General features: G+C 42.3%; 2 protein-coding genes across 2 annotated transcripts; both read left to right on the forward strand.

Moving 5' to 3' along the window:
• Positions 1 to 264: 264 nt before the first annotated feature.
• On the forward strand, positions 265 to 1041 carry LOC147891724 (uncharacterized). The gene is made up of 2 exons (XM_087388494.1): positions 265 to 295; positions 515 to 1041. Exons 1-2 carry the CDS (start codon positions 265 to 267, stop codon positions 1039 to 1041), a joined length of 558 nt encoding a protein of 185 aa, XP_087244620.1.
• A 4946-nt stretch (positions 1042 to 5987) lies between these two features.
• Positions 5988 to 12753, forward strand: LOC147891725 (uncharacterized). The gene is made up of 8 exons (XM_087388495.1): positions 5988 to 6119; positions 6196 to 6327; positions 6729 to 6998; positions 7155 to 7459; positions 7552 to 7605; positions 7884 to 8099; positions 8184 to 8305; positions 12397 to 12753. The coding sequence occupies exons 3-8, from the start codon at positions 6811 to 6813 to the stop codon at positions 12751 to 12753; spliced, it is 1242 nt and encodes a 413-aa protein (XP_087244621.1). The 5' UTR covers positions 5988 to 6119; positions 6196 to 6327; positions 6729 to 6810.
• Positions 12754 to 13834: the final 1081 nt, after the last annotated feature.

A 13834-nucleotide genomic window follows, 5' to 3' on the forward strand; every position in this document is an offset into this window, starting at 1 on the left:
TTCCAGGCATACCAAGCAGCAGCTAGTCCTCTGAAATATTACGCATCCCATAGTTTTGAAAGAGACGATACTACGGCATTTTGGTGAACTTTTCATAGCCACAACTTTTTGGAACTTCTATTCTAGTGCTTGGTCTCGCTGATGCCAGGCGACATGCTAGGTTGGTATTCGTCTACAAGAGATCGGAAGGTCTGCGAATAGGATAGTCTTTGTGCATGCTTGGATTCTCTCTTGCTCTGATTGTTTTGTTTAGAGCCAACGCACATGGACACTAGCAGTGGCCAGTTTGAGAAGGGTACATGCTTCAGTGTGTTTCTCATTTTAATCTCTTTGCAGACATGGCTTGCCTAGGAAGATGTTATGCGTTCTTATCTCTGATCGATTTATTGTACTAGTGTTATGTTTCTTCGTGTTCCTTGAAGATGTTTGGATTTGTTTCATCCTCCCCAAAGGCTACATTTGATCGACACTCTTTTGATCTACATTTGTTTCATTCGCTTTTCTCTCACGGTAGCCACGACTTTTTGGGCTTTCCTCGAACACCACATCGGTATCCCCTCTCGAAAGCTTCCCACTATGGTCTCCCGTTGCCCTCAGCTCCTCGTCCTCAGCATGCACGAGAAGCTCCGCCCCATGGCCGACTGCCTCGCCGGCCTTGGTGCCCAACGAGCCGAGCTCGCCTCTGCCATTGCCAAGTTTCCCAACCTTTTGGTCTATAGCGTCGAGGAGAAGCTTTGCCCCCTCCTAGGTTTCCTTCAGGGCGCTGGAGTGAAGGAGGCTCGACTCGCCAAGGTTCTCCTCTCCTGCCCTCGCTTGATCAGCTACAGCATTGACGCGAAGCTTGAGCCCACCTTGAGATTTCTTCTTGAGCTAGGCGTTGTGAAAGGTGAGGAGATGGGGAAGCTGCTAACTCACTGGCCTCACATTTTCGGTTACAATGTTGATCGTCGGCTTCGTCGTACTGTGGAATATATAAAGGAACTTGGTGTTCGCGATGAAGAAATTGTGAGGATAGCCACATTCGCTTTTCTCCCACGGTAGGCTTCGCATTGGAACCATCCTAAAATCTCGGTAGCCTGCGTAGGTTGTTCGTTGGAGCTCTCTCGTCTATTGGAAGACCGATACGAAATTGGCAAAATTACAAAAGTTACTTCGTTGGAGCTCTCTCGTCTACCGCATTGCTTCTCCTCGCTCCTCGCTCCTCCCTTTCTGTAGCCACGACCCTATTCATGAAGTTTTGTTACTCCATCCTCGCTCTAATTAATTCCCAGTTCATCCAGAAAATCATTCGCTACACACATCACATACCTGCGCCATGATGATCGGTCCTCCTTGCCATGCGAAAAGATTCTCATCTTTCATCATTTGCACTATCTTCGTCGTGAAGTTTTGCATTGCCTCCTGCCAGAATCGGAATCGGAAAGACCCATCTTTTGTTACACAATATGCAGAACTGATAGAAATCATGTAAGTTTTTGATGCGATTTTGTTACAAATTGATATAGAAGGGTATACCATGAATAGGGTGTTGTTTGTTCGCTCGTTCTAAACTAGCTCTCTGCTTGTTCTTTGCGTGTTCTAAACAGCTTGTTCTTTGCTTCTTTATGAACCGCATGGTTCTTTACGAATTGCATGGTTCTTGCTTGCTTCTCTCCCTGTGGCCATAAGAGCCACCCTTACTACTTCCTACGTAGCGTTGTTTGCAGTGGCCTCACTGATCTGGCCTCACTGATCCTGTGCGACTACCTTACAGCTATTACTGATCTGGCCGTCCCAGCTCCTGCGCGACTCCCTTACTGCTATTACTTGCCCGTAGCTACTACAACTGCACTTTGTTTTTGGTCTTCGTAGCCTCCCTTCTCTCTTTCCGCTTCCACTCCGCTTTCCGCTTCCGCTTCAGCTTTCCGCTTCTCTCTCTTTCCCTTTCCGCTTCTGCTTCAGCTTCGCCTTCGTTCCCTCTGCCTTCATTGCTTCCTCGTCGACTTCGTTTCCTCTGCCTTTGTTTCCTCAGCCTTCGTTGAAGGTTTGAGTCGTCGATGGTTTGAGGAGCCTTGCTGTTAGACGTAAGGCATCTTCCCAAATCGTTCCTTCACGTTACGTAAGTCCTTTCGCCGTCCACAAACATCGGGTCCTTCTCAAATCAAGTCGTTCTTGCCTTTCTTCATCCTCTGTGTGCTCGAAACCGTGAGACGTCGAAAGCATATAAAAGCATGTCATCTCTCTTTGCTTACTGATGCTTCTTTTGTTGGTCGTGTGGAATGTAGCTGTGGGGAGCTTTGTTGCAGTTGTTTACTGAAGGCGAGCAGTCACTGAAGTTGTTTCCGCTTCCGCTTCTCCCTCCCTTTCCGCTTCCGCTTCGCCTTCGTTTCCTGTTTTGCAGCTGGGGACCTCTCTGAGTTCTTATGTAGCTTTGTCTGCATGTCCATTCTCCACTCGTGGGAGATCTTGGATCTTGGGACCAACCTCATTCCTTGCTCCTTCTAGCCTGCATGTTCGGGGGGACGTTCCTCCCTGTCTACATCTTCCATCGGCGAGCAAGGCTATGGCATTGAGCATTGCATCCCCTGCTGCAGTCGTCGTTGTTGGCAATCGTCGTTGGCAGTCATCGTTGGCCTTTTGATCTTCCCTTGATCTCCTTCCACGCTCCACCTTCTCTCCCACCAAGGTACATACTCCTCGCCCACGCCTTTGTTTTCAAGAATTCCTTATTCTTTTTTTGATCTACTTTCAGTGAGAAAGGACGCGCTGCCCTTTCTCATGGAAAGTAGATCAAAAGAGGACACTCTTTTGATCTACACTCTTTTGATTGAGCATTGCATCCCCTGCTGCAGTCGTCGTTGTTGGCAATCGTCGTTGGCAGTCATCGTTGGCCTTTTGATCTTCCCTTGATCTCCTTCCACGCTCCACCTTCTCTCCCACCAAGATGCATACTCCTCGCCCACGCTTTTGTTTTCAAGAATTCCACATCCTTTTTTTGATCTACTTTCACTGAGAAAGGACAGCGCGTTGACTTTCTCATGGAAAGTCGATCAAAATCATCTCTTTTTTTTATCTACTTTCCATGAGACAACGCACTGCCCTTTTGACACGCTGCCCTTTCTCATGGAAAGTAGATCAAAATCATCTCTTTTTTTGACCCACTTTTCATGAGAAAGGACAGCGCATCAACGCGCTGTCCTTTCTCATGGAAAGTAGATTAGAATCATGTCAAAGGAGGTATACTAAAAAGCATTTGGATAATACTACGCCCTGCCCTTTCTCATGGAAAGTAGAACAAAATCATTGGGTCCTCTTTGATCTACTTTCCATGAGAAAGGGCAACGCATCTTTGATTTTGATCTACTTTTCATGAGAAAGGACGCGCTGCCCTTTCTCATGGATAGTAGATCAAAATCATGTCAAAGGAGGTATACTAAAAAGCATTGGAGGTATACTAAAAACTTTAAAAACTTTCATCGATTCATGTCTATGCGTCTCAAATTGATTTCGAAATTGTGAATCCTTCTTCTCCTCACATCCTCAAATTGATTTCGAAATTGTGTTAAGCATTTGTAGGAGCATTTTGGATACCCTTTCCATTTAAATGGACAGCGTGTTGACCACCTTGTATCTTTCATGTACCACCTTCATATTTGAGTAAAGAAGGAAATTTTGATGCTTGTGACACCAAAATGGGCAGCGCGTCAACGCGCTGTCTTTTTTGGTAGAAAAAGCTTCACAGTTTAGGACATTGATATGCTCCCACACTTGCAACAGTCTTCCTACAATAAGATTGGTTGTTCGGATCAAGAATGCTCCCACACTTGACCTGCATGGTGACTTGAAAATAAAGTTAGCTTCCAAATCCCAGAGTTACTGTGTCAAGCCATCTTGTGTCAAGTCTTGCTCAATAGTGGCCTTGTATTGGGGTAGCATTTTATATGCCCTTTTCACTGAAATAGACAACGTGTTGACGCGCTGTCCATTTTGGTAGAAATAGCACTAAAATGCACACTACTAATGTGTGCTTTCACAGTTGCATTCAACCTATACATTTTAAGATTTTTATTATATACGAATGCTCTTTGGACATAAGATCTCAAAGAGGAAGAGTTAAGTAGATATAAGGTCGACATAAATGTCATCTATGTAGCTTTCAATTCTGCGAGTTGTTTTCACCACAAGGATGATTTTGCCAACACATTGTATGCTTTTGCTTTTAATCTACATTCTTGAATCATGCCTCAAGTTAAAGGAGGAACTCCTTGATTGAGGAAAGTCCTCTATGGAAGGGGGTGAGAGTTTGTGGAATATTGGAGAAATCCCCCAAAAGATCGCATGTATATAAATAGACATGCTTAAGTATTCATAGACATGTATGCGTGTTATACATTTATTGTACATTTATTTGTGTCCATATGTCATGTATGAAAATGTCAAGATGTATATATGGAAGTCTGTTGTAAATGTAAGCATATGCATGGAAGATGCGGTCTCTTCCATTAGCAAATGAGTGCTATATGGGGTTGAGAGTTTGAGAGGTTATGTATGTATATGTAGATATAAATTCATACATAGATAAGTTTATACATGCATACATAAAACTATTTACATGTGTTTTCTTATTTGCTCATAGAAAAGGATATGCAGACATATGCATAAATATGTGAAAACAGATGTGTTTAAAGATAAATAAAGACATGTGTATAAAGATAAATAAATATGTTTAGATATTCCTTTATACACATCTATGTATAGGAGTTTGAATGTTAGCTCTATGTATCAATAATAGTATATTAGTTTGACAGTTAGCTCTTTGTATCTTTAATAGTATAGTAGTTTGACTGTTGGCTCTAAGATAAACTAGACCCTAAATGCATGTGTTCAAAATGATAGTGTAAACATGTCTCTGATTAGTGTTTAAAAAATTTAACAATTGTGCTCACATTGAACTCTTGATCTTCATAGAATGTTTTGGAGAAGAATAGCATGTGCTGTGAACAATAGATTTTTTCTATAGTTTGCTATGCTATATTTGCTCTTGGATTAGATTTTCATTGTCTTGCAATCTCATTTCATATGTAACCAGTGTATGAAAAGGTGTTATTTTTGTATTTCATTTCAGGATGACTAGAAGGAAAGGTAAAAAGCCTCAAGAGGCTCTGCCTCCAAAGTTAGCAAGAGGAAAGAAAATAGATCCCCCTGCCCAATCATCAGTAGGTGGGACAGAAGAACCAGGGAGTGCAGCAGGTTCTGAGCCTGATACATCCTCTGCTCCAAGAGATGAAGGACCAAGATTGGAGGAGGTTGAATTGGATGACACTGAAGTTCAAGTGGAAGGAGGAGGTGATGTGATTGGAAAATGTAGGATGCTTGATTCAGATCATTGTCCTCGCATTCCATTATGTAGATTGATCCCCTATGCACAAGTACGAGGACTGCGTGATGATGTGTCTTCACTAAAAAGCGCATTCCAAGTGGAGGGCTACCTTCCAGAGAAGGATCTTTCATAGTGTCCGTTTGCAAAAGTGATGGAGAGGAGGTAGTAGTGACAGATGATATGATGGAGAGGTGGTCTCCCACTTGGAGAGATGTTGATGAAGAGTTTGAGAATGACTTGCTATCAAGTCATGAATTTAAATTTATGTCAAGAAGGATGTTTTTTGTTTGGGAGGGAAATCATAGGACTACTGCTTGGATGAGTGTTATAAAGGATATCTTTCCTACAAACAAAAAACGACACATAAGAGTGGTTTGCACGATAATTGATCCTAGAAAAATAAGTGAGATTGCTCTATTGGCTGGCCTACAGCACATGAATTCGTAAGTACTTTAATACCTTTTTTTCTTTCATTATTTTGTGTTGTATAATTCTTTACCTTCATTATTTTTATTTTGTACAAACGAACTAATCTTTTGATGTATCTTGTAGTATGAATGAGCATGCCATCATCAAACCTAGCCTCCGAGACACACTCATAAATGCACACAACATTTGTGAGTGTGATCCTACGATATTTATGAAATCATTGTCTCCTAATGAAGTAAAATCCATAGAGAACTGGAGGGCTCATGAGAGTAAAGGAAAAAGGCCTTGGTTTCCATTGACAAGAGGCTATCTTGCAAGATTGGTCTTTCAGGTTTAATGCTACACTTCTCTTGGTGCTTATTCTCTTTCATTCCTTTTCTTTCTATAAAAGGAAATCTTTTGTGTAGGTTGAGTACAATACAGAGCTTAAAAAAGCAATTGATAAGATATCCACAAAGATGCCTATAGACCAAAGAACAGAAGCTGAAGGAAAGCAACGCGTCCTGATTCAAAAGAGAATTGCTGACAGGATGGGAAAGGTGAGAGTTTCATTCTTCTTGTTGTTACATTTTTAAATCATTTTATGCATCTAACATGCAATGCTTGGATAGGTTTTGAATTGCATAGATCCAGGCTTGGGTGAGGCCTGGTTGGAAAAGTTATTTGCCTTGCGATTTGATGGTCTGGACCCTTGTGTAACTTTGGAGAAGCTGCAACTCATAGCAAAGTATGATTTGAGATTGGAGAAAAAAATCATTTTTCTTTCCTTGTTAGAGGCTACCAAACCAATGAGGGATATGTATTTCATGCCTGCGGGGGATGTGGAGTATAGAGGGTGAGTTGTTCCTTTCATAAATAAACTTATTTTGCAGTGTTTGTATGTATTGTAGAAGTGCCATAAGTCTTAGTTGTGTGAATACTTTGTTTTTCACTCGTGTAGATGGATTAATAGAGAGATATTTCTTGAGAAAGTAGAGACCCAGGCTTTGAAAGTTCTTGATGACTTGAGGATTGTAACAACCATGGGCGTTCCTTTAGAGACACCAAAAGATTACACAATGCAACAGTACATGGAGGACATAAAATTAGAAGGAAGAAAGCATTTGTTCTTAGCTCTACGATCAAAGGATTCAAAGATTGAGAGTAAGGGAGGAAAGAAAGTAGACAGTCTCTCTGAGCTGGACATGGCCGCTCACAGGGTTGTCTACAGGTTGGTCCCTTTTAGTTTTCATGATGGTGCTTTTCTATTTGTTTTGTGAAGCTTATAACAACATTGAACTTGACAATCATTTTTGTTTGTCTCAAATTTGTTGTGAACCTTTCTTTATATAAGAGGTCCAAATCATTAGTGATTGTTGATTTGTAGGTATCTTGCTCATTTGGTGAGAGAGAGAAAGATCTTAGAGATTCCAAATTTGTGCAAGAGTTGGGTGGAAATTGGTCATGCTGCTTGTATGTATCCTCCTGGCATGCACAATCACACTCAATGGGAACTTGCAAATTGTCCTTGGTGGATAGACTTCCCCAAGGGACAAGTCTTGGTACGTGAGAGAGACTTTCACAAGAAATATGCTTCATCTAAGGACATTGAAGAAAGTAAGGATAAAATAGGGGGAAGCTCTAGAAAAACAAAAACACAAGCACAAAAACAAGAACAAGCTCAAAAGAAAGGTAAGAAATATACATACATGTTGAGTTCCTAATATTGTTTATGATGAGGGTTTGGAATAGTATACTAACGTTATTCTTTCCTATCCATTTAGATGAGGAGCCATCTAGTCCACCAAGGCAAGATAAGGATCAAATGGAGCATGCAAGTAAGGTTCTAGTTATTTTTTGTTCTTGCTATCGGTGTTTCAAAATTTCCTTTGGTTGTGTTTGATATAAATTTTCCATGTAGGTTCACAATCTATCACAAAGTTAGTACAACATTATGTATTTCATAAGGCACAGTCACCGAATAGTCTATCGACTCGTGGTATCACTCCATTATATGCTTGTATGGTGGGTGATTACATAACCATGGGCATGGACTTTTCACAGTCCAGGAAAAATGAAAAGTATACTATTTTGCATGAGTTTTTCATGAATGTAGTTAGCCCTGATCGAGACTACATGCGGTTGGGTAAGAAGATTAAGTGGGCTGCGGATTTTATATTGGTTGACTTTCCCACTGGATTTCCACTTGATGAGAGAGAACCCATCCCAATTTGGAACCTCTTATTGGAGGACCATGTGCGTTATGGGCTTGCCGTTGCAGCAGCTTCATTATCAGATAGTGGTTGGTTAGCAGTTATATGTCCTATGGCAGGTAAGGTTCAATATCTAGTACTATTGTTGTTATATGTCCTCTATTCGTATTTTTCTTGTATGAGATAGTGTCATTTGATTGTAGGACACTGTATTTCGTGGATGGAGCGCTTTGCATTTGTTCAAGGCTTGGAAGTTGTTAGACGTGTAGTCATTCATGACAAGCTTCCACATGGATACTGTAAATACCATGGTATAACTCTTAAGGTATGCTACAATTCTATGCATGGTGTGTTGTAATGCTACATTCATGAACTTTTTAATGTGTTACTTTATGTGGGATTGATAGATGCCATGTTACATGTAGTATGCATGCTAGGTTTTAATGGTAAAATCATATATTTCATTTGTGTTCCATATGTGTGGTCACATGTAGTCTTTCATATGGGTTTCTTGACATATGGGTGAGCTAACAGTAATGTGGTAATATTTATCTATGTATTATGCATTCCTATGCTTTCAAATGACACTTGGGTTCTCCCACATATGGGTGAAGTGGTATTAATGTTATTAAGTATGATTTCAAGCAATGTGGATGTCTTGATTGTAGGAAAATAAAACCCATTTTGAATGCAGAAGAATTGTTGTGTATGTGATGCAATCCCACATTTTGAAGTGACACTTCACTTTCTTTTGATTACTAATGACACATATTGGAAGTTACATTATTGAGATAATTCTAATCAATTTTGTATCTTTTCTTGTACTGTTAGTCCAAAACATCACTTTTTGACATTGGGTTTGTATATAGGTCATTTGACACCCAAATCATGTCAACTACAAGAAACATGTATTTCATAGACACAATGTATTTCACATGCACAATTTAAATGGGATAGGAACGACAAATACAATTACCATTTGAGAAAGCAAAATGTACAAGATTTTGTGCTTGGATAGTCAAATACAATGAAAACATTAAAAAAGGCGTGAGATATGTTTGCAACTTTATATGAGGCAAATGAATACCTAGGATCTTGATGAAGAGAAAGCAAATCAATAAAAGCTTTTGACATGCATATATAGTGAGACTCATAGGCATGAATATACAACTTGCAGCCATATGAGGGACTATGAAATATCAATAAATTGCGGAAGTCATCGTCAATAGACTCACTGAAGGATATGAGAATTGAGTTGTTGGAAAAGTGTTAGTTGCTTTAGTCTCTCCTATGCTACCAAGTCCAAGTTACATTATCAAGATAATTATAATATATTATCAACTTGCTTTACTCTCCCAAATATGGAAAGTAGGTTAAGTTTCATTTTGGAGATTCTTCCCAAATAGTGGATTTCACAGAGCGTGAATAGTGGCTACCTCTATAAGGGATTGTGAAAAAGATCGCTCACTTTTTTGGGCCCGCTCGCTTTTTCTCGCTCGCTCTATTGACTACCCCAGCCCAAGCAGGGAGTATAGCCTGGACTACCCATTGTACTTTGTGAGTCAGAAATTGAACGAGGCCGAGGTCAGCTACACAACAACAGAGAGGGAGGGTTTGGCCATGGTCTATGCAGTCAAGAAGCTCAGGCATTACTTGTTGGCTAGCAAGTTTGTCTTCTTTGTAGACCACCAAGCACTACTGTACTTGGTCAACAAGCTATGCATGATGGGATGCATCACCAGGTGGATGCTAATTCTCTTGGAGTTTGACTTCACCGTCACTGTGTGTAAAGGGAAGACGCATGTCCTAGCTGACCACCTCTCGAGGAAAATGGCAAAGCTCCGATGGGAGTCAAAGATGACCTTCCCGATGCTTTCCTCATCGATATCATCCCTGAGTGGGCTGCTGAGATCAGTCACTACCTGGCCAATGGGTTGCCTCTGAACCAAGCCCCCAAGAAAGACAGAGCCCGCAAACTCATCAAGGATGCAGTGCCATATCAGCTAATTGTAGGCCAACTATATCGCATGGGCAAGGATAGCATCATGTGTAGATGCGTGTATGAGCAAAAATACATTGATGTGCTCGAAGAAGCCCACTCTAGAATTGTGAGAGGGAATTTTCTGCCATTGACATTACGGCACGTAAGGTGCTACAGGATGGCCTTTGGTGGATGACTTTCTTTGGAGACGCAGCTGACCCCTACCAACAGCATGTGCAAATTCCACATAAGGTGGACATGATGCCCTTAACAAGAAGATTAACTGACCAATCCTTTGACAAATGGGGCATATATTTTATCAGACCAATAAGCCCAGTAGCTAAGGGAACAGGGGCCAGATACATTATTTTGATCACAGACTACTTCACCAAGTGGGTAGAAGGGAGAGCCACTGTGAAAGCCGATGCAAGACCCACCGCTAAGTTCTTATATGAGCAAGTTATCATGTGGTTTGGATGTCCATTAGAGCTAGTCAGCAAGACGACCGGGGAACTCGTTTCCTCAATGAAACTATAGTGATCCTGACTAGTGAATTCATGATTATACATAGGAAATCACGCCATACTATCCTAGGGCGAATGGCCTGTCCAAGAGCTTGAATAAAACTTGCTACAAGATTATAACTTGCATGGTGGAGGCTAGTTTTACCAATTGGGAGCATAAGCTCATTGTCGCAGCCTTGTGGGCCTACCGAACCTCTTATAAAATGGCCATGAACCTCTTAGTATAGGCTATCAACGGTCAACTCTTAAGTACATTAGGGTATGTGGACTTGAGTCTAACTTTGTAGAGATCCTCTTTTATGTTCTCCCCATAGAAGCGACTGATGAACATATAATATTGGGAAGGACCTGGTGTTATGCCGTGAATTGTCAAATTGACTAGAGGGCTAGAACAGCATCCCTCACGAATAGTGGGAGGACTGCAGTAGTTCCGCTTTGTGAACCATATCCCGCTCCCCCTATTGCACCATCGCTGGCTCGAGAAAAAGAAGTTCTAAGTGAGGGCAGACCTAAGGCCCCTTCCACCTCTAAGACTCAGAATCCCGACCCTCTGAAGAAAGTCTGACCCTGAAAGGAACAAAGAACAAACTGTGCTAGTAGCCCAGTATGATCGCAAATTACTCCACCATTGCTTTTGCCCACTCAGGAATGCCATGAACAGTAGGTACAAGAAGCTATTATATGCACTCAATGCTAGTTCAACAGCAACTGACGGCCCGAAAAGATCCAAGCGGAGTATGGCTCCCTGATCACTCTTGGGATGACTCTAATGGGGGCAACCCCACCTAGGAGGAGGACATGATGCCATCCATTGCCTCAGCTCCCAAGACCTAATCCACCTCTCCAACTGCAGCATCCCCACAAGCGTTGGGTCGCCACCAAGCTCTTGGAAAACCAAGATAGTTACAAAGGCAAGCCGGTCGTCTAGATACCAAGTAACACAAGAACCTGTGTCAACCATGGATGCAGTACCACAAGAACCTACCGTCGAACTTGCTGCCACAGACAAACCCTCGAGTATTGAATTTGCCCTAGTACCATGAATTGTATAACTCAACGTGAGGATCGTTTAGGACAACAAGGAAGCATCACAAGAATCAACCCCTATAATGGGGGGAGTTACACAAGAACCTTCCTCCAAGTCTGAAGGCAAGAGCCGTCAAAAGATGTTCCGCTCATACCATCACTAATGGCATTACTCGAACCACGAGAGCAAGTTTCCACGTTGATTGTGATCACACAAGAACCCGCTTATCCCACGATGAAAAAAGATCTCCCTGTAAAGGATCGTCACCGCACCAATGCACGTCTAGCAACCAAAATGAGACACAAGTCAGACACATGCTCTGCATGGTTGTTAACATGCTATGCAGTGGCACGACATTCATCTCCACCGAATTCCACATGATCATTGAGTCTAGGTCTAGGTGAGTCTGTATGGTAGGCATTTCACCACGATGCACCCACAGCTCCCAAGTCACCTCCATGCACATACACCCACACATATTCACGGTCAGCACTAGGTCATTATGGTTAGTATGTCCATTCCGCATTTTTTGTATTCTCGCACGCTGACCTCATAGTCCACTACATGCCTCATCTATACACCTCACATTCACAACCACCCTTCATAACCTTGTTCCCCCCCACCTCTCTCTCTCTCTCTCTCTCTCTCTCGTCAGCTGCCCCATTCAACCGAACCGTGGTTAGCTGCTTGCCCAATATGAGGACCGCTAGGTGTAAGCGTTCTTACGCTGATAGTACTGCCTCAAGCACTCGAATGCCCAAGCCAAGGGCAAGGGTGTACAACAGGAGCCCATCCTAGTCGACAATCTCTCGGGAGACAAGATGCTCACCATTGGCCTCCACCTAGGAACTCAAGCTATTCAAGCAACCCCCTTTGTGCCCCAGGTCTTGGCTCACCCACAGGAGACCACCTCCTTCATCACCGGCTCCTCCTCCTCCCCATGGGCAAGCCTCATCAAAGCCCTACAGTTCTACAATGTGCCCCAATATCAGGCACCAAGTGGATACAGCCACATGACGGCCGAGCAGCTCTCCCGTGCTGATCAAATGGAGCAACAATTATTCGAGGCAATGGCCCACCTCCCACAAATGGCACGCACAATTCAACAGAGATGGCAGGAGCATGCCTCTCAACTCTCCTTGACTCTCCTCTGGGCACAGCTCTCTGCACGTGACAGCCACACATTAATGGTCGCCGCCCAAGCCACAGGGCAGATTGCCCTCGATCGAGTAGAGGAGTAACAAGGAGTGGAGGCTCCATCGGCATTCCTTCAAGATCCCCATGACATGTGAGTCACCTTGAGACTACACAGTGTCCCCTTTCTTTTGTGAGAGATTGTAGAGAGGGAGAAGTTGACATGTAGTTTCTTTTAGCATGCCAATCATAGGAATGGAGAATCAACTTACTTTGAATCAAAATCCTTTATGGAGAGCTTCTAGCCTAGAGTAATCTATGCAAACAATATATAGGGTTTCTTAATAGTGCACCCCCCAAGTCTATGAAATGAAATAGGCAATACATTTTTCAATAACATTGAGCAAAATATGGAATCAAGAGGTGGGTGGAACATCCAAGGCATACCAAAACTACATATGCTATCAATGATGCCCTAATCAACAAATTGGAACCGCATCCAAGATGAAGAAGAAAGAAGCTCTTCAAACAAGACTGCCTATAAGAATACCTAATGACCCCTCCATGTTAGATGATCTAACCGACAAGATGAAGCTATACCAAGAAGCCATCATTGAGATTCAAAAACCCATCTACTTTGTTAGAAATATTTATATTTCCTAAGGCAATCGCCAATGTTATGTAATAAGGGGCTAGGGGAACTTTTTTCCTTTATTAAGGTTTTCTACCACTAACCTTAGTTAGAGGTTGAGTTTATGGGTGAGTTAGTCACCACACATCCTTTGACTCTGGTTAGGGCTCATTCTAGGGTTTCATCTCTATGACTACCCTAGCTTTGTAGTTCATTGTTATTGCTACAATTTCATTCTAGCTTGCTTCAGCTCCATTCTCTCACATTCTCTCACTTCCATTTCCAACATTTGCTATTAGAGTAGGTTCCCCCTCACTCTCACACCTCTCCCCATGCCTCCCACACCTCTAGCTTCAATTCTGTCATGAAAAACTTTACTTTTGTCGTAAAGAACTTGGCCATTTTTGCTAGTAGCCACCTCCTACAGAGTCCTCTTGCTTGGGCCACTTCTGGAGAAGTTTTGTTGCTATTCTATACTAATATCAACTTGGTTAGGACTAGCCACCGCCTCTACTGCAAGTTTAAGGTTGGGCACCTCTTTTTGAGCACTGTGGGAG

Source organism: Dipteris shenzhenensis, chromosome 17 (assembly GCF_047967505.1).
Source record: "Dipteris shenzhenensis isolate YYH24624 ecotype China chromosome 17, Dip_SZ_1.0, whole genome shotgun sequence".
Taxonomy (NCBI): Eukaryota; Viridiplantae; Streptophyta; class Polypodiopsida; order Gleicheniales; family Dipteridaceae; genus Dipteris; species Dipteris shenzhenensis.